General features: G+C 41.3%; 1 protein-coding gene across 4 annotated transcripts in view; it reads right to left on the bottom strand.

The window, feature by feature from the left end:
- The window catches only part of LOC106562320 (diacylglycerol lipase-alpha), a 42579-nt gene that overhangs the window by 20023 nt on the left and 8407 nt on the right, over positions 1–14149 (bottom strand). For 3 of the 4 annotated variants that reach the window (XM_082957831.1, XM_014127123.3, XM_082957833.1), the window contains exons 2-3: positions 1645–1746; positions 1233–1444 (exon numbers count right to left, since the gene is read on the bottom strand). In XM_082957831.1, the coding sequence (XP_082813957.1) occupies positions 1233–1444; positions 1645–1739 (307 nt within the window). In that variant the 5' untranslated portion in view covers positions 1740–1746. Of the gene's footprint in view, positions 1–1232; positions 1445–1644; positions 1747–1839; positions 1975–14149 lie in introns of those variants that run through there. The other variant, XM_082957832.1, reaches the window with a different exon arrangement.

Here is a 14149-nt window from a genome sequence, read left to right as displayed (position 1 = left end):
TTCCAAATGCCTGAAGGTACCACGTTCATCTGTAAAACACTATGGGACACTATGGGACTTTGTTGTCCTTAAGCCATTTTGCCACAACTTTGGAAGTATACTTGGGGTCATTGTCCATTTGGAAGACCCATTTGCGACCAAGCTTTAACTTTCTGACTGATGTCTTGTGATGTTGCTTCAATATATCCACATTTTCCTTTCTCATGATGCCATCTATTTTGTGAAGACACCAGTCCCTCCTGCAGCAAAGCACCCCCACAACATGATGCTGCCACCCCCGTGCTTCACTGTTGGGATGATGTTCTTCGGCTTGCAAGCCTCCCCCTATTTCCTCCAAACATAACGATGGTCATTATGACCAAACAGTTATATTTTTGTTTCATCAGAGCAGAGGACATTTCTCCAAAAAGTAAAAATCTTTGTCCCCATGTGCAGTTGCAAACCGTAGTCTGGCTTTTTAATGGCGGTTTTGGAGCAGTGGCTTCTTCCTTTCTGAGCGGCCTTTCAGGTTACGTCGATATAGGACTCGTTTTACTGTGGATATAGATACTTTTGTACCCGTTTCCTCCAGCATCTTCACAAAGTCCTTTGCTGTTGTTCTGGGATTGATTTGCACTTTTTGCACCAAAGTACGTTCAGCTCTAGGAGACAGAATGCGTCTCCTTCCTGAGCGGTATGATGGCTGCGTGGTCCCATGGTGTTTATACTTGCGTACTATTGTTTGTACAGATGAACGTGGTACCTTCAGGCATTTGGAAATTGCTCCCAAGGATGAACCAGACTTGTGGAGGTCTACAATTTTTTCTCCAGAGGTCTTGGCTGATTGCTGTTGATTTTCCCATGATATCAAGCAAAGAGCCACTGAGTTTGAAGGTAGGCCTTGAAATACATCCACAGGTACACCTCCAATTGACTCAAATTATGTAAATTAGCCTATCAGACGCTTCTAAAGCTATGACATTTTCTGGAATGTTCAAACCTGTTTAAAGGCACAGTCAACTTAGTGCATGTACATTTCTGACTCACTGGAATTGTGATACAGTGAATTATAAGTGAAATAATCTGTCTGTAAACAATTGTTGGAAAAATGACTTGTGTCATGCACAAAGTAGATGTCCTAACCGACTTGCCAAAACTATAGTTTGTTAACAAGACATCCAACCTCAGTGTATGTAAACTTCCGACTTCAACTGTATATAGTGTGTCTGTGATAACATGCTGGTGTGTCTTACCTAGTCGTATGTACATGACATACTGCACAGCTTCTCTGGGCTGTGTGTAGAGGATGCTGCCTCTCATACTCAGCCATATGATGGCGCTCTCACAGATCAGGCAGCTGACCAAGATACCCAGGTACCCCCGGCCATGGTCCACCAGGGTGACCGAGCAGGACTGGTCCGAGCCATAGGGCAGGCCGAACAGAACCACAGACAAAACCACCAGCCTTGCAGGGGAGTGGGAGAGAGGGGCATGGTCACACAGATGACACACACATGGTTCTGACAACATTTTTTTTTTTGGGGGGGGGTAAGTATTCCATCTCATATACAGCTTCATACTTTTAGCTTGGTGTGGGGACCCCTGACCACAGACAGACACAGGAACATACACTCACAGAGAGAAACATACAAACGCAGTACTCACCAGACGCAGTGCAGTAGAAAGAGGAAGAGGGCGGGCAGCACTAGGTCATCACTGCCAACTGACCAGCGCCGCCGAAACATCACCATACCAGGCATCACTGCCCTGTGAGGGAGAGAGGAAGAAAACAGCACATTACGACACAAATCTTTACAACCTCGAACAAAAGAGTGCTTAAAATAGTGGTTTAACACACACCCTTGGCTTTAACAAATCCTGCCCACAGTACCCAGCATCGCTGCCCTGAGGAAGAGACGACGAGAAATAAAAACAGTGTCCACATCATGGTGTGATCAAAAGGCCGGACCTTCTTTCCCCACTGACCAGCTTTCATAATAGCCAAGACTTCCTCAAAGCTCTGCAGCATAAGTCAGACTACAGCAGAACTACCAGTACGCTCTGTTTCTCCTCACAATTGAAGCTCTCCAGATGGAAAGAGAGGTGAAATGGAAATATGGAGGGAGAGAGAGTGTGAGAGGGAGGGAGACAGTGGGGTAATGGCTAAAATAGTTTGTGGACAATGTGGACCAGGTAATGAGTGAGGATGTGAGAGAGGACTTGTTTTGATGGGTCTGTTTGTTACCATATGCTCTGGCAACGTGAACATCGCTTTCATTCTTCCCTTCCCTTTATCCAAAAGGGCAGTCGAAAACAAGTCAAAAGTGCCTTAGGCCTAGATTGAACTGAAGTAAAAGAGAGGGAGAGCGTGAGGGATCTGGAGAGGTGGCTAGCCTTAGCCTGTAGTGGTATACTGTTAGCATATTTGGTCAAAACAGAAGCAAAGCCCACTGTCACAAAACACATGGGTAGCAGATGGTTAAAACCGTGTAAGGAACGCCTAGTGTGACTGTGTGCCAAGTTTGTGACTCTCATTTTATAGAGAATTTAACTATAGCGTGGGGGCAGGGATCCTAAAACTGGATAAAGTCGGCAACTACATATTCAATGATTTTCAAGACAACCATGTCTAGTGTATGCTTCAATAAAGGCTGACTAAACACAGTGTGACAGGTCTATATGGTCTCACTACAGATTAGGACAACATTACTGCTCTGCCACCCCGGTCGCCGGCTGCCACATGGCTTCCTGTGGGTGTGACTCACATTATAGAGAAGAGGGAAGGAGGAGGGGAATGAGAGAAGAGGGAAAAAAAGGAATGAGAGCGTAAACCCCTTGTCATTTAGGCCAAAACAAAATTAGACTAATGAAATATAGCAGGTCCCACAATGCAGAAGGCCTCTCCTCCACCACTTGAGACAGTTACGTCAACATTCCAAACCTGACCCTCCTTTCCTCCAGGCCGTGTTTTATAGCCTAGATACAGGTTGCAGTCCCCATGGGGATCTTACCAGTGGAACACACTACCACTTTAAATTGGATAGGCTATATGAACAGGATCAGTGAAGCAGCACACACTCTCCCATACCAATAAGCCAATGTGTTTTATTGAATCTGATTAGGCCTAGATTTAGAAAAGTCTGGGACAGGTATTGACAGAGGAGATGGCTCCCGGGTGGCGCAGCAGTCTAAGGCACTGCATCTCAGTGCTAGAGGTGTCACTACAGACACCCTGATTCGAATCCAGGCTGTATCACAACAGGATGTGATTGGGAGTCCCATAGGGCGGAGCACAATTGGCCCAGCATCGTCTGGGTTTGGCCGGTGTAGGCCGTCATTGTAAATAAAAAAGATTTCTTAACTGACTTGCCTAGTTAAATAAAGATTAAATAAAAATAAAATACAATTGTAGGGAGAAGACGAGTTTCTGTTCTCAAACCCCTAACTGTCTCTTTGTCTTTCAGAAAATATAATAGGTTATATATTAACATTGGTCCCTTCAGCTTGCCTTTTAGGGCAATGGCTCCCAGGACCTTTGACAAAGAGAGTATGGATTTAATGGCAGTCGTAGAGTAAACAGTTTTCCTTTGCCAACTGGTAGGCTATTCTAGGAACCATAAATGTAACTGTATGACACTCAACATAAATCCACAATAACCAGGTCATAGAAACTGTATGGAATACAGCCATACAGTATAATCCATTTGGGATAAATTCCTTTGATGATAAACACAAGCTGATCCATACCGCTTGGTTTGGCTGTAATCCATTAGTGCTCATACAGACAACACCCAGCTCATCTCACAGTCATATCCACTGTCCAACTCCAAGCCCTCCCATATGGCAGTGACCTCCCCAGAGCCCACCCAAGCAGAGTTTTGCCGTCCAGTCGGGATTGTGACGTCTGCTGAAATGGGTTTTTCTACTGTAGGTTCAAAACGAGAAGACATCATACTCATCGGTGCATGTCTTAAACCCACAGGCCATCGCATGTGCTTCGCATAGGGCATCCATCACCCTAGAGTAGGGTTTGTTAAACTATGGGTCATGAGACAAAGTGGGCCCTGGGCATGTGAGAGGTGGGTCGCGAGTTATGAGAATACATCTATAAATCCCCCACTATTTCTTCATAATTTGGGTCACGGGAGTACAGTCCATTTCTCATTTGGGTCCCGAGCTGAAAAAGTTTAAGAACCCCTACCCTAGAGATGTGCAAAAGACGCTGGGTAAACATTTATCAAAAACACTTAGGTCGGTAGAACTGGGGTTCCGTTGAATTGGAAACACTTTCAAAAGTTTTTCTTTTGTGGTGTAACATGAAGAAAGAATTGAGAAATATTGTAGGGATATAATTTTTTTCAACAGACTCAGCATCAACCACATGGCAGGAAAGCTAAGCGATACTAAGAGACTCGGTGAGACTAAGAGATCAGTCATAAAGACCTCAAAGAAGAACATTTTAGGAATGTGGATGGCACCTTCAGCTTGGAAACGAAGAGACCATATTAAGCTGTTAGAAATTTCCCCAAACCAGTTGAAGAGAGAACATACAGTACCAGTCAAAGGTTTGGACACACCTACTCGTTCAAGGGTTCTTTATTTGTACTATTTTCTACATTGTAGAATAATAGTGAAGACATCAAAACTATGAAATAACACACAAGGAATCATGTAGTTTAACACAAAAAGTGTTAAACAAATCAAAATATATTTGATATATTTGAGATTCTTCAAAGTAGCCACCCTTTGCCATGATGACAGCTTTGCACACTCTTGGCATTATCTCAACCAGCTTCATGAGGTAATTACTTGGAATGCATTTCAATTAACAGGTGTGCCTTGTTAACCTGTTTAGGATAGGGGGCAGTATTTTCACGGCCGGATAAAAAAAACGTACCCGATTTAATCTGGTTATTACTCCTGCCCAGAAACTAGAATATGCATATAATTATTTGATTTGGATAGAAAACACCCTAAAGTTTCTAAAACTGTTTGAATGGTGTCTGTGAGTATAACAGAACTCATATGGCAGGCCAAAACCTGAGAAGATTCCATACAGGAAGTGCCCTCTCTGACCATTTCTTGGCCTTCTATAACCTCTTTATCGAAAATAGAGGATCTCTGCTGTAACGTGACATTTTCTAAGGCTCCCATTGGCTCTCAGAAGGCGCCAGAACGGGGAATGATGACTCTGCAGTCCCTGGGCGAAAAACAGTAGGGCTTTTGGAAAGTGGTCCTTCTGAGAACAATGACACGGGTGCGCGCGTGCATGTGAAGACTCCATTTTCTATTTTCAGTGTTTGAACGAAAACAAGGTCTCCCGGTCGGAATATTATCGCTATTTTACGAGAAAAATCGCATAAAAATTGATTTTAAACAGTGTTTGACATGCTTCGAAGTACAGTAATGGAATATTTGGAATTTTTTGGTCACGATACACGCCGGCGCGTCACCCTTCGGATAGTGTCTTGAACGCAAGAACAAAACGCAGCTATTTGGATAACACTATGGATTATTTGGAACCAAAACAACATTGGGTGTTGAAGTAGAAGTCCTGGGAGTGCATTCTGACGAAGAACAGCAAAGGTAATCCAATTTTTCTTATAGTAAATCTGAGTTTGGTGAGTGCCAAACTTGGTGGGTGTCAAAATAGCTAGCCGTGATATCTACTCAGAATATTGCAAAATGTGCTTTCACCGAAAAGCTATTTTAAAATCGGACACCGCGATTGCATAAAGGAGTTCTGTATCAATAACTCTTAAAATAATTGTTGTTTTTTGTGAACGTTTATCGTGAGTAATTTAGTAAATTCACTGGAAGTTTTCGGTGGGTATGCTAGTTCTGAACGTCACATGCTAATGTAAAAAGATGGTTTTTGATATAAATATGAACTTGATTGAACAAAACATGCATGTATTGTATAACATAATGTCCTAGGAGTGTCATCTGATGAAGATCAAAGGTTAGTGCTGCATTTAGCTGTGGTTTTGGTTTTTGTGGCACTATATGCTAGCTTGAAAAATGGGTGTGTGATTATTTCTGGCTGGGTACTCTCCTGACATAATCTAATGTTTTGCTGTCGTTGTAAAGCCTTTTTGAAATCGGACAATGTGGTTAGATAAAGTAGAGTCTTGTCTTTAAAATGGTGTAAAATAGTCATATGTTTGAAAAATTTACGTTTTTGGATTTCTGAGGTGTTTGTAATTCGCGCCACGCTCTATCATTGGATATTGGCGAGGCGTTCCGCTAGTGGCACATCTAGATGTAATTAAGATAATTTGTGGAATTTCTTTCCTTCTTAATGTGTTTGAGCCAATCAGTTGTGATGTGACAAGATAGGGGTGGTATACAGAAGATAGCCCTATTTGGTAAAAGACCAAGTCCATATTATGGCAAGAACAGCTCAAATAAGCAAAAGAGAAACAATAGTCCATTACATTTCTTTATTGTGCCCCTTGGGGGAAATGTAGTATCGCATATGGGGTTTCAGGCAAGACAGTTCTCTCCATTATGTCAACTGTGAGTCATAGAATCTCTCACTACTACAATATATTCTAATTTGTATATCTGTGAATCCAACTAACATGTGTTTTGTGGAATGTGTGTATGACAAGTCCCTGCATGTGAGAAATGTTTTGTTCCCCACACAGCACACTCCAAGAGAAACCTCTTCAGTGTAGTGCTTTGTCTGTCCAGTGACGTCACTCAAAACCCTTTCCTATATTAAAATGTATACACACACAAAAGTTTGGGGTCACTTAGAAATGTCCTTGTTTTTGAAAGAAAAGCAATTTTTTTGTCCATTAAAATAACATCAAATTGATCAGAAATACAGTGTAGACATTGTTAATGTTGTAAATGACTATTGTAGCTGGAAACGGCTGATTTTCAATGAAATATCTTCATAGGCGTAGAGAGGCCCATTATCAGCAACCATCACTCCTGTGTTCCAATGGCACGTTGTGTTAGCTAATCCAAGTTTGTCATTTTAAAAAGGATGATTAAAGAAGCAATATAACTGGCCTTCTTTAGACTAGTTGAGTATCTTAAGCGTCAGCATTTGTGGGTTTGATTACACGCTCAAAATGGCCAGAAACAAAGATATTTCTTCTGAAACTCAATTCAAGGGGCTTTATTGGCATGGGAGACATATGTTAACGTTGCCAAAGCAAATGAAGTAGATAATATACAAAAGTGAAATAAACAAATAAAAATGAACAGTAAACATTACACTCCCAGAAGTTCCAAAAGAATAAAGACATTACAAAAATGTCATATGATGCATATATACAGTGTTGTAACGATGTACAAATGGTTAAAGTACAAAAGGGAAAATAAATAAACATAAATATGAGTTGTATTTACAATGGTGTTTGTTCTTCACTGGTTGACCTTTTCTGGTGGTAACGGGTCACAAATCTTGCACACCGCGGTATTTCACCCAGTAGATATGGTTGTTTATCAAAATCGGGTTTGTTTTCGAATTCTTTGTGGATATGTGTAATCTGAGGGAAATATGTCTCTAATATGGTAATACATTGGGCAGGAGGTTAGGAAGTGCAGCTCAGTTTCCACCTAATTTTGTGGGCAGTGTGCACATAGTCGGTCTTCTCTTGAGCCAGATCTGCCTACGGTGGCCTTTCTCAATAGCAAGGCTCTGCTCACTGAGTCTGTACATAGTCAAAGCTTTCCTTAAGTTTGGGTCAATCACAGTGGTCAGGTATTCTGCCACTGTGTACTCTCTGTTTAGGGCCAAAAAGCATTCAAGTTTGCTCTGTTTTTTTGTTAATTCTTTCCAATGTGTCAAGTAATTATCTTTTTGTTTCCTCATGATTTGGTTGGGTCTAATTGTGTTGCTGTCCTGGGGCTCTGTGGGGTGTATTTGTGAACAGAGCCCCAGGACCAGCTTGCTTAGGGGACTCTTCTCCAGGTTCATCTCTGTAGATGATGGCTTTGTTATGAAGGTTTGGGAATCGCTTCCTTTAAGGTGGTTGTAGAATTTAACGGCTCTTTTCTGGATTTTGATCATTAGCGGGTATCGGCATAATTCTATTCTGCATACATTATTTGGTGTTCTACGTTGTACACAGAGGATATTTTTGCAGGATTCTGCATGCAGAGTCTCAATTTGGGGTTTGTCCCATTTTGTGAATTCTTGATTGGTGAGTGGACCCCAGACCTCACAACCATAAAGGGCAATGGGTTCTATAACTGATTCAAGTATTTTTAGCCAGATCCTAATTGGTATGTCAAATTTTATGTTCCTTTTGATGGCATTGAATGCCCTTCTTGCCTTGTCTCTCAGATCGTTCACAGCTTTGTGGAAGTTACCTGTGGCACTGATGTTTAGGCCAAGGTATGTATAGTTTTTTTGTGTGCTCAAAGGAAACAGTGTCTAGATGTAATTTGTATTTGTGGTCCTGGCGACTGGACCTTTTTTGGAACACCCTTATTTTGGTCTTACTGAGATTTACTGTCAGGGCCCAGGTCTGACAGAATCTGTGCAGAAGCTCTAGGTGCTGCTGTAGGCCCTTTTTTTAAATCAACAAAGCATGAAAAGACTTTGCCTTTGTTTTGGTTTGTTTGTTTGTCAATTAGTGCGCAGGGTGAATATGTGGTCTGTCGTACAATGATTTGGTAAAAAGCCAATTTGACGTTTGCTCAGTACATTGTTTTCACTGAGGAAATGTACGAGTCTGCCGTTAATGATAATGCAGAGGATTTTTCCAAGGTTGACGCATATCCCACGGTAGTTATTGGGGTCAAATTTGTCTCCACCTTTGTGGATGATGGGTGATCAGTCCTTGGTTCCAAATATTGGGGAAGATGCCAGAGCTAAGGATGATGTTAAAGAGTTTGAGTATAGCCAGTTGGAATTTGTTGTTATATTTTATCATTTCATTGAGGATACCATCAACACCACAGGCGTTTTTGGGTTGGAGGGTTTGTATTTTGTCCTGTAGTTCATTGAAAGAAATTGGAGAATCCATTGGGTTCTGGTAGTCTTTAATAGTTGATTCTAAGATTTGTTTTTGATCATGCATTTGTTTTTGCTGTTTGTTAGAGCAAAAAAGATTGGAGTAGTGGTTTACACACATATCTCCATTTTGGATAGATAATTCTTTGTGTTGTTGTTTGTTTAGTGTTTTCCAATTTTCCCAGAAGTGGTTAGTCTAGGAATTCTTCAATTACATTGAAGATTTCTGATGTGCTGTTCCTTCTATTTCCGTAGTGCATTTCTGTTTTAGTGATTCACCATAGTGAAGGCGTAGAATCAGGTTTTCCCGGGTCTATGTTTTTGGTTAGACAGGTTTCTCAATTTCTTTTAGGTTTTTGCATTCTTCATCAAACCATTTGTCATTGCTGTTCACTTTCTTCAGTATTCTGTTTGAGATTTTTAGATTTGATAGGGAAGCTGAGAGGTTAAATATACTCTTAATATTTTCTACTGCCAAGTTTACACCTTCACTATTACAGTGGAACATTTTGTCCAGGAAGTTGTCTAAAAGGGATTGAATTTGTTGTTGCCCAATTGTTTTTTGGTAGGTTTCCAAACTACATTCCTGCCATCTATAGCATTTCTTAATATTACTCAGATCCTTTGGCTTTGATGCCTCATGCTTGAGCATTGCTCTGTTCAAGTAGACTGTGATTTTGCTGTGGTCTGATAGGGGTGTCAGTTGGTTGACTGAACGCTCTGAGAGACACTGGGTTGAGGTCAGTGACAAAATAGTCTACAGTACTACTGCCAAGAGATGAGCTATAGGTGTACTTACCCTAGGAGTCCCCTCGAAGCCAACCATTGACTATGTACTGTACATAACCAACGTGCGACAGAGCTGCAGGAGTTGTGACCATTTTTTTTTGGTTATGTTGTCATAGTTGTGCCTAGGGGGGCATATGGGGGAGGGAATGCTGTCACCTCCAGGCAGGTGTTTGTCCCCCTGTGTGCTGAGGGTGTCAGGTTCTTGTCCGGTTCTGGCATTTAGGTCACCACAGACTAGTACATGTCCCTGGGCCTGGAAATGATTAATTTCCCCCTCCAAGATGGAGAAGCGATCTTCATTAAAGTATGGGGATTCTAGTGTGTGTGTGTGTGTGTGGGGGGGGGGGGGGGGGGGCATAGGTAGATACCAACTATTGGAGGACCAAAAAAAGCCGATACCGATTAATCGGCCGATTTTTATATATATATATATATATATATATATATATATATATATATATATATATATATATATAAAAATAATGACAATTACAACAATACTGAATGAACACTTTTATTTTTACTTAATATAATCCATAAATAAAATCAATTTAGTTTCAAATAAAAAATGAAACGTGTTCAATTTGGTTTAAATAATGCAAAAACAAAGTGTTGGAGAAGAATGTAAAAGTGCAATATGTGCCATGTAAAAAAGCTAACGTTTAAGTTCCTTGCTCAGAACATGAGAACATATGAAAGCTGGTGGTTCCTTTTAACTATGAGTCTTCAATATTCCCAGGTAAGAAGTTTTAGGTTGTAGTTATTATAGGACTATTTCTCTCTATACCATTTGTATTTCATATATCTTTGACTATTGGGATGTTCTTATAGGCACTTTAGTATTGCCAGTGTAACAGTATAGCTTCCGTCCCTCTCCTCGCCCCTACCTGGGCTGGAACCAGGAACACATCAACAACAGCCACCCTCGAAGCATCGTTAACCATCGCTCCACAAAAGCCGCGGCCCTTGCAGAGCAAGGGGAACAACTACTCCAAGTCTCAGAGCGAGTGACGTCACCGATTGAAACGCTATTAGCACGCACCCTGCTAACTAGCTAGCCATTTCACATGGGTTACACCAGCCTAATCTCGGGAGTTGATAGGCTTGAAGTCATAAACAGCTCAATGCTTGAAGCTACTGGCAAACGCACGAAGGTGCTGTTTGAATATATGTTTACGAGGTTGCTTCTGCCTACCACCCCTCAGTCAGACTGCTATATCAAATATAAAATCATAGACTTAATTATAACATAATAACACACAGAAATACAAGCCTTAGGTCATTAATATGGTAAAATCTGGAAACTATCATTTCGAAAAACAAAACGTTTATTCTTTCAGTGAAATACGGAACCGTTCCGTATTTTATCTAACGGGTGGCATCCCTAAGTCGAAATATTGCTGTTATATTGCACAACCTTCAATGTTATGTCATAATTATGAACAATTCTGGCAAATTAATTACGGTCTTTGTTAGGAATAAATGGTCTTCACACAGTTCGCAATGAGCCAGTCAGCCCAAACTGCTGCATATACCCTGACTGCTTGCACGGAACGCAAGAGAAGTGACACAATTTCCCTAGTTAAAAGAAATTCATGTTAGCAGGCAATATTAACTAAATATGCAGGTTTAAAAAATATATACTTGTATATTGATTTTAAAGAAAGGCATTGATTTTTTATGGTTAGGTACACATTGGTGCAGCGACAGTGCTTTTTTCACAAATGCGCTTGTTAAATCACACGTTTGGCGAAGTAGGCTGTGATTCGATGAGAAATTAACAGGCACCGCATCGATTATATGCAACGCAGGACACGCTAGATAAACTAGTAATATCAACCATGTGTAGTTAACTAGTGATTATGTTAAGATTGATTGTTTTTTATAAGATACGTTTAATGCTGGCTAGCAACTTACCTTGGCCTCTTGCTGCACTCGTGTAACAGGTAGTCAGCCTGCCACGTGGCAGGCTCCTCGTGGAGTGCAACGTAAGGCAGGTGGTTAGAGTATTGGACAAGTAACCGGAAGGTTGCAAGATCGAATCCCCGAGCTGACAAGGTAAAAATCTGTCGTTCTGCCCCTGAACAAGGCAGTTAACCCACCGTTCCTAGGCCATCATTGAAAATAAGAATGTGTTCTTCACTGACTTGCCTAGTTAAATAAAGGTTAAATAAAAAAAATACAAAATCTGGCCACAATCGGTGTCCAAAAATGCAGATTACCGACTGTTATGAAAACTTGAAATCGGCCCTAATTAATTGGCCAGTCCGATTAATTAGTCGACCTCTAATAGGTAGCACACAGGAGGACATTTTTCTCTGTTAAGATCATTTCCTTTTGAATTTCTAGCCAAATGTAAAATGTTCCTGTTTTGATTAATGGAGTGAGTTAGGTCTGCTCTATACCAAATTAGCAAACCCGAGTCCCTTCCCTGTTTCGCACCGGGTAGTTTGGTGGATGGGACTAACCGCTCTCTGTAACCTAGAGGGCAACCAGTGGGTCCGTCTCCTCTATACCAGGTTTCTTGTTTGATGGCAATGTCTGTATTTCTGATTTCTTTGATGAATTCCGGATTCCTGCTCTTTAGGCCAAAGGCAGATGACCTCAGGCCTAGTGAAGATAGTGAAGGATTTGTGTTCCATAAAGTGCCCAATGTTGTTGGTCGTGTGGTTTGGCCTTAGGCCAGTAAGTGTGAGCAGAGCCTGCTGAGCATCTGGTACATGCCATTGGCTTGGGCTAGTGTAAGAGTGGGGTTTGGGCCCATTTTCCCGCTCACGACCTGGGCGTATGTGTGACTTCCATGTTGAGGCCCTCTTTGTGGGGGTGGGGTGCATGGGGTGGGCAGGAGGGGTATAGGTCTGATCTGAGGGGACCTAAACTCATCAGTCTATTCTTGTTCTGAGAAATGAAGGCTATTCCATGCAAAAAACTGAAGATCTCGTACAACGCTGTGTACTACTCCCTTCACAGAACAGCGCAAACTGGCTCTAACCAGAATAGAAAGAGGAGTGGGAGGCCCCGGTGCACAACTGAGCAAGAGGACAATTACATTAGAGTGTCTAGTTTGAGAAAGTCCTCAACTGGCAGCTTCATTAAATAGTACCCGCAAAAAAAACAAATCTCAATGTCAACTGTGAAGAGGCGACTCCGGGATGCTGGCCTTCTAAGCAGAGTTGCAAAGAAAAAGCCATATCTCAGACTGGCCAATAAAAAGAAAAGATGAAGATGGGGGAAGAGAACACAGACACTGGACAGAGGAACTCTGCCTAGAAGGCCAGCATCCCGGAGTTGCCTCTTCACTGTTGACGTTGAGACTGGTGTTTTGCAGGTACAATTTAATGAAGCTTCCAGTTGAGGACTTGTGAGGCGTCTGTTTCTCAATCTAGACACTAATGTCTAACTGTGGCAGTCTCCACGTGCCATTTGCATCAGGTGATGCTTTGCATTTCAGTTTGGTGAGCAAACATTTTCTCTCCCTCTCATAAAAGGATATCACTGCAAACACAAACAACTCGGTTAATCACTCCCATTACTGACATAAAGCTCTAAATTGTGGTATTTGTAAAGCTTTCTGTCAGGTGAGGTTAGCAAAAGGCTGATCTCATATAGGCTAGGCCTACTATTAAATCAAACAGAGAAAATTCATTTTCAAAAAGCTTGGTAACAACGGGTTAACTTCTTATCAAATTGAAGGAGGTATTTTGTAAACATACTGCCTATCACCCTAGGTGGCCTTTTACCCGATAGAAAATCTCATAGTAGAGTAATTGAGGTGATTACCTATGACCCACACCCACCCACTCCAAACCATCAGCACTAACTTGGACCCACATTTCATTTCACAGCCATTTGAGGCCTGATGAATTTGAGGGGGTAGGAAAGAGGCAGGTATACTGGTAAGTTATTTGATGTGTGATAAGTAGATTAAATGCAGTCCAATTATCCTCAGTCCAATGCTTCAGCCTCTGTCAGTATGGCTGGTTGACATTTTTTGACACAATCTGAAAGCTAGCTGTCACCTCATCACAATGCCTTTGGAGGAGACTGTGTATACAGTGGGATCTGGAATTATTGGATCCATTGATAAAAATGAGCAAAAACATTTTTATAAAATAATACTGAGCAATATTGTGTGCCCCAAAAACAAATACAATTGTGTGCCCTAAAAATAAACATTTTCAGAGAAAGAGATTTTGTTAAACCAGTAATAGAAATAAATCTCTAAAAGGGCTCAAAAGTATTGGATCCCCCAGTTTTTAAAACTCCAGCACCCTCCAAGGATAACGACATTGAGCTTTAAAAAAAAAAAAAAAAAAAAAAGATTAAATTGGAGAACACATTGGGATAGATCATAGACCATTCCTCCATACAGAATCCTTCCAGATCCTCGATATCCTTCATCTA

The sequence above is a fragment of the Salmo salar genome, chromosome 11, assembly GCF_965601325.2.
Source record: "Salmo salar chromosome 11, fSalSal1, whole genome shotgun sequence".
NCBI lineage: Eukaryota > Metazoa > Chordata > Actinopteri > Salmoniformes > Salmonidae > Salmo > Salmo salar.
Note: the sequence above shows the minus strand (reverse complement) of the source record. Positions and strands in the feature narration are given on the sequence as shown.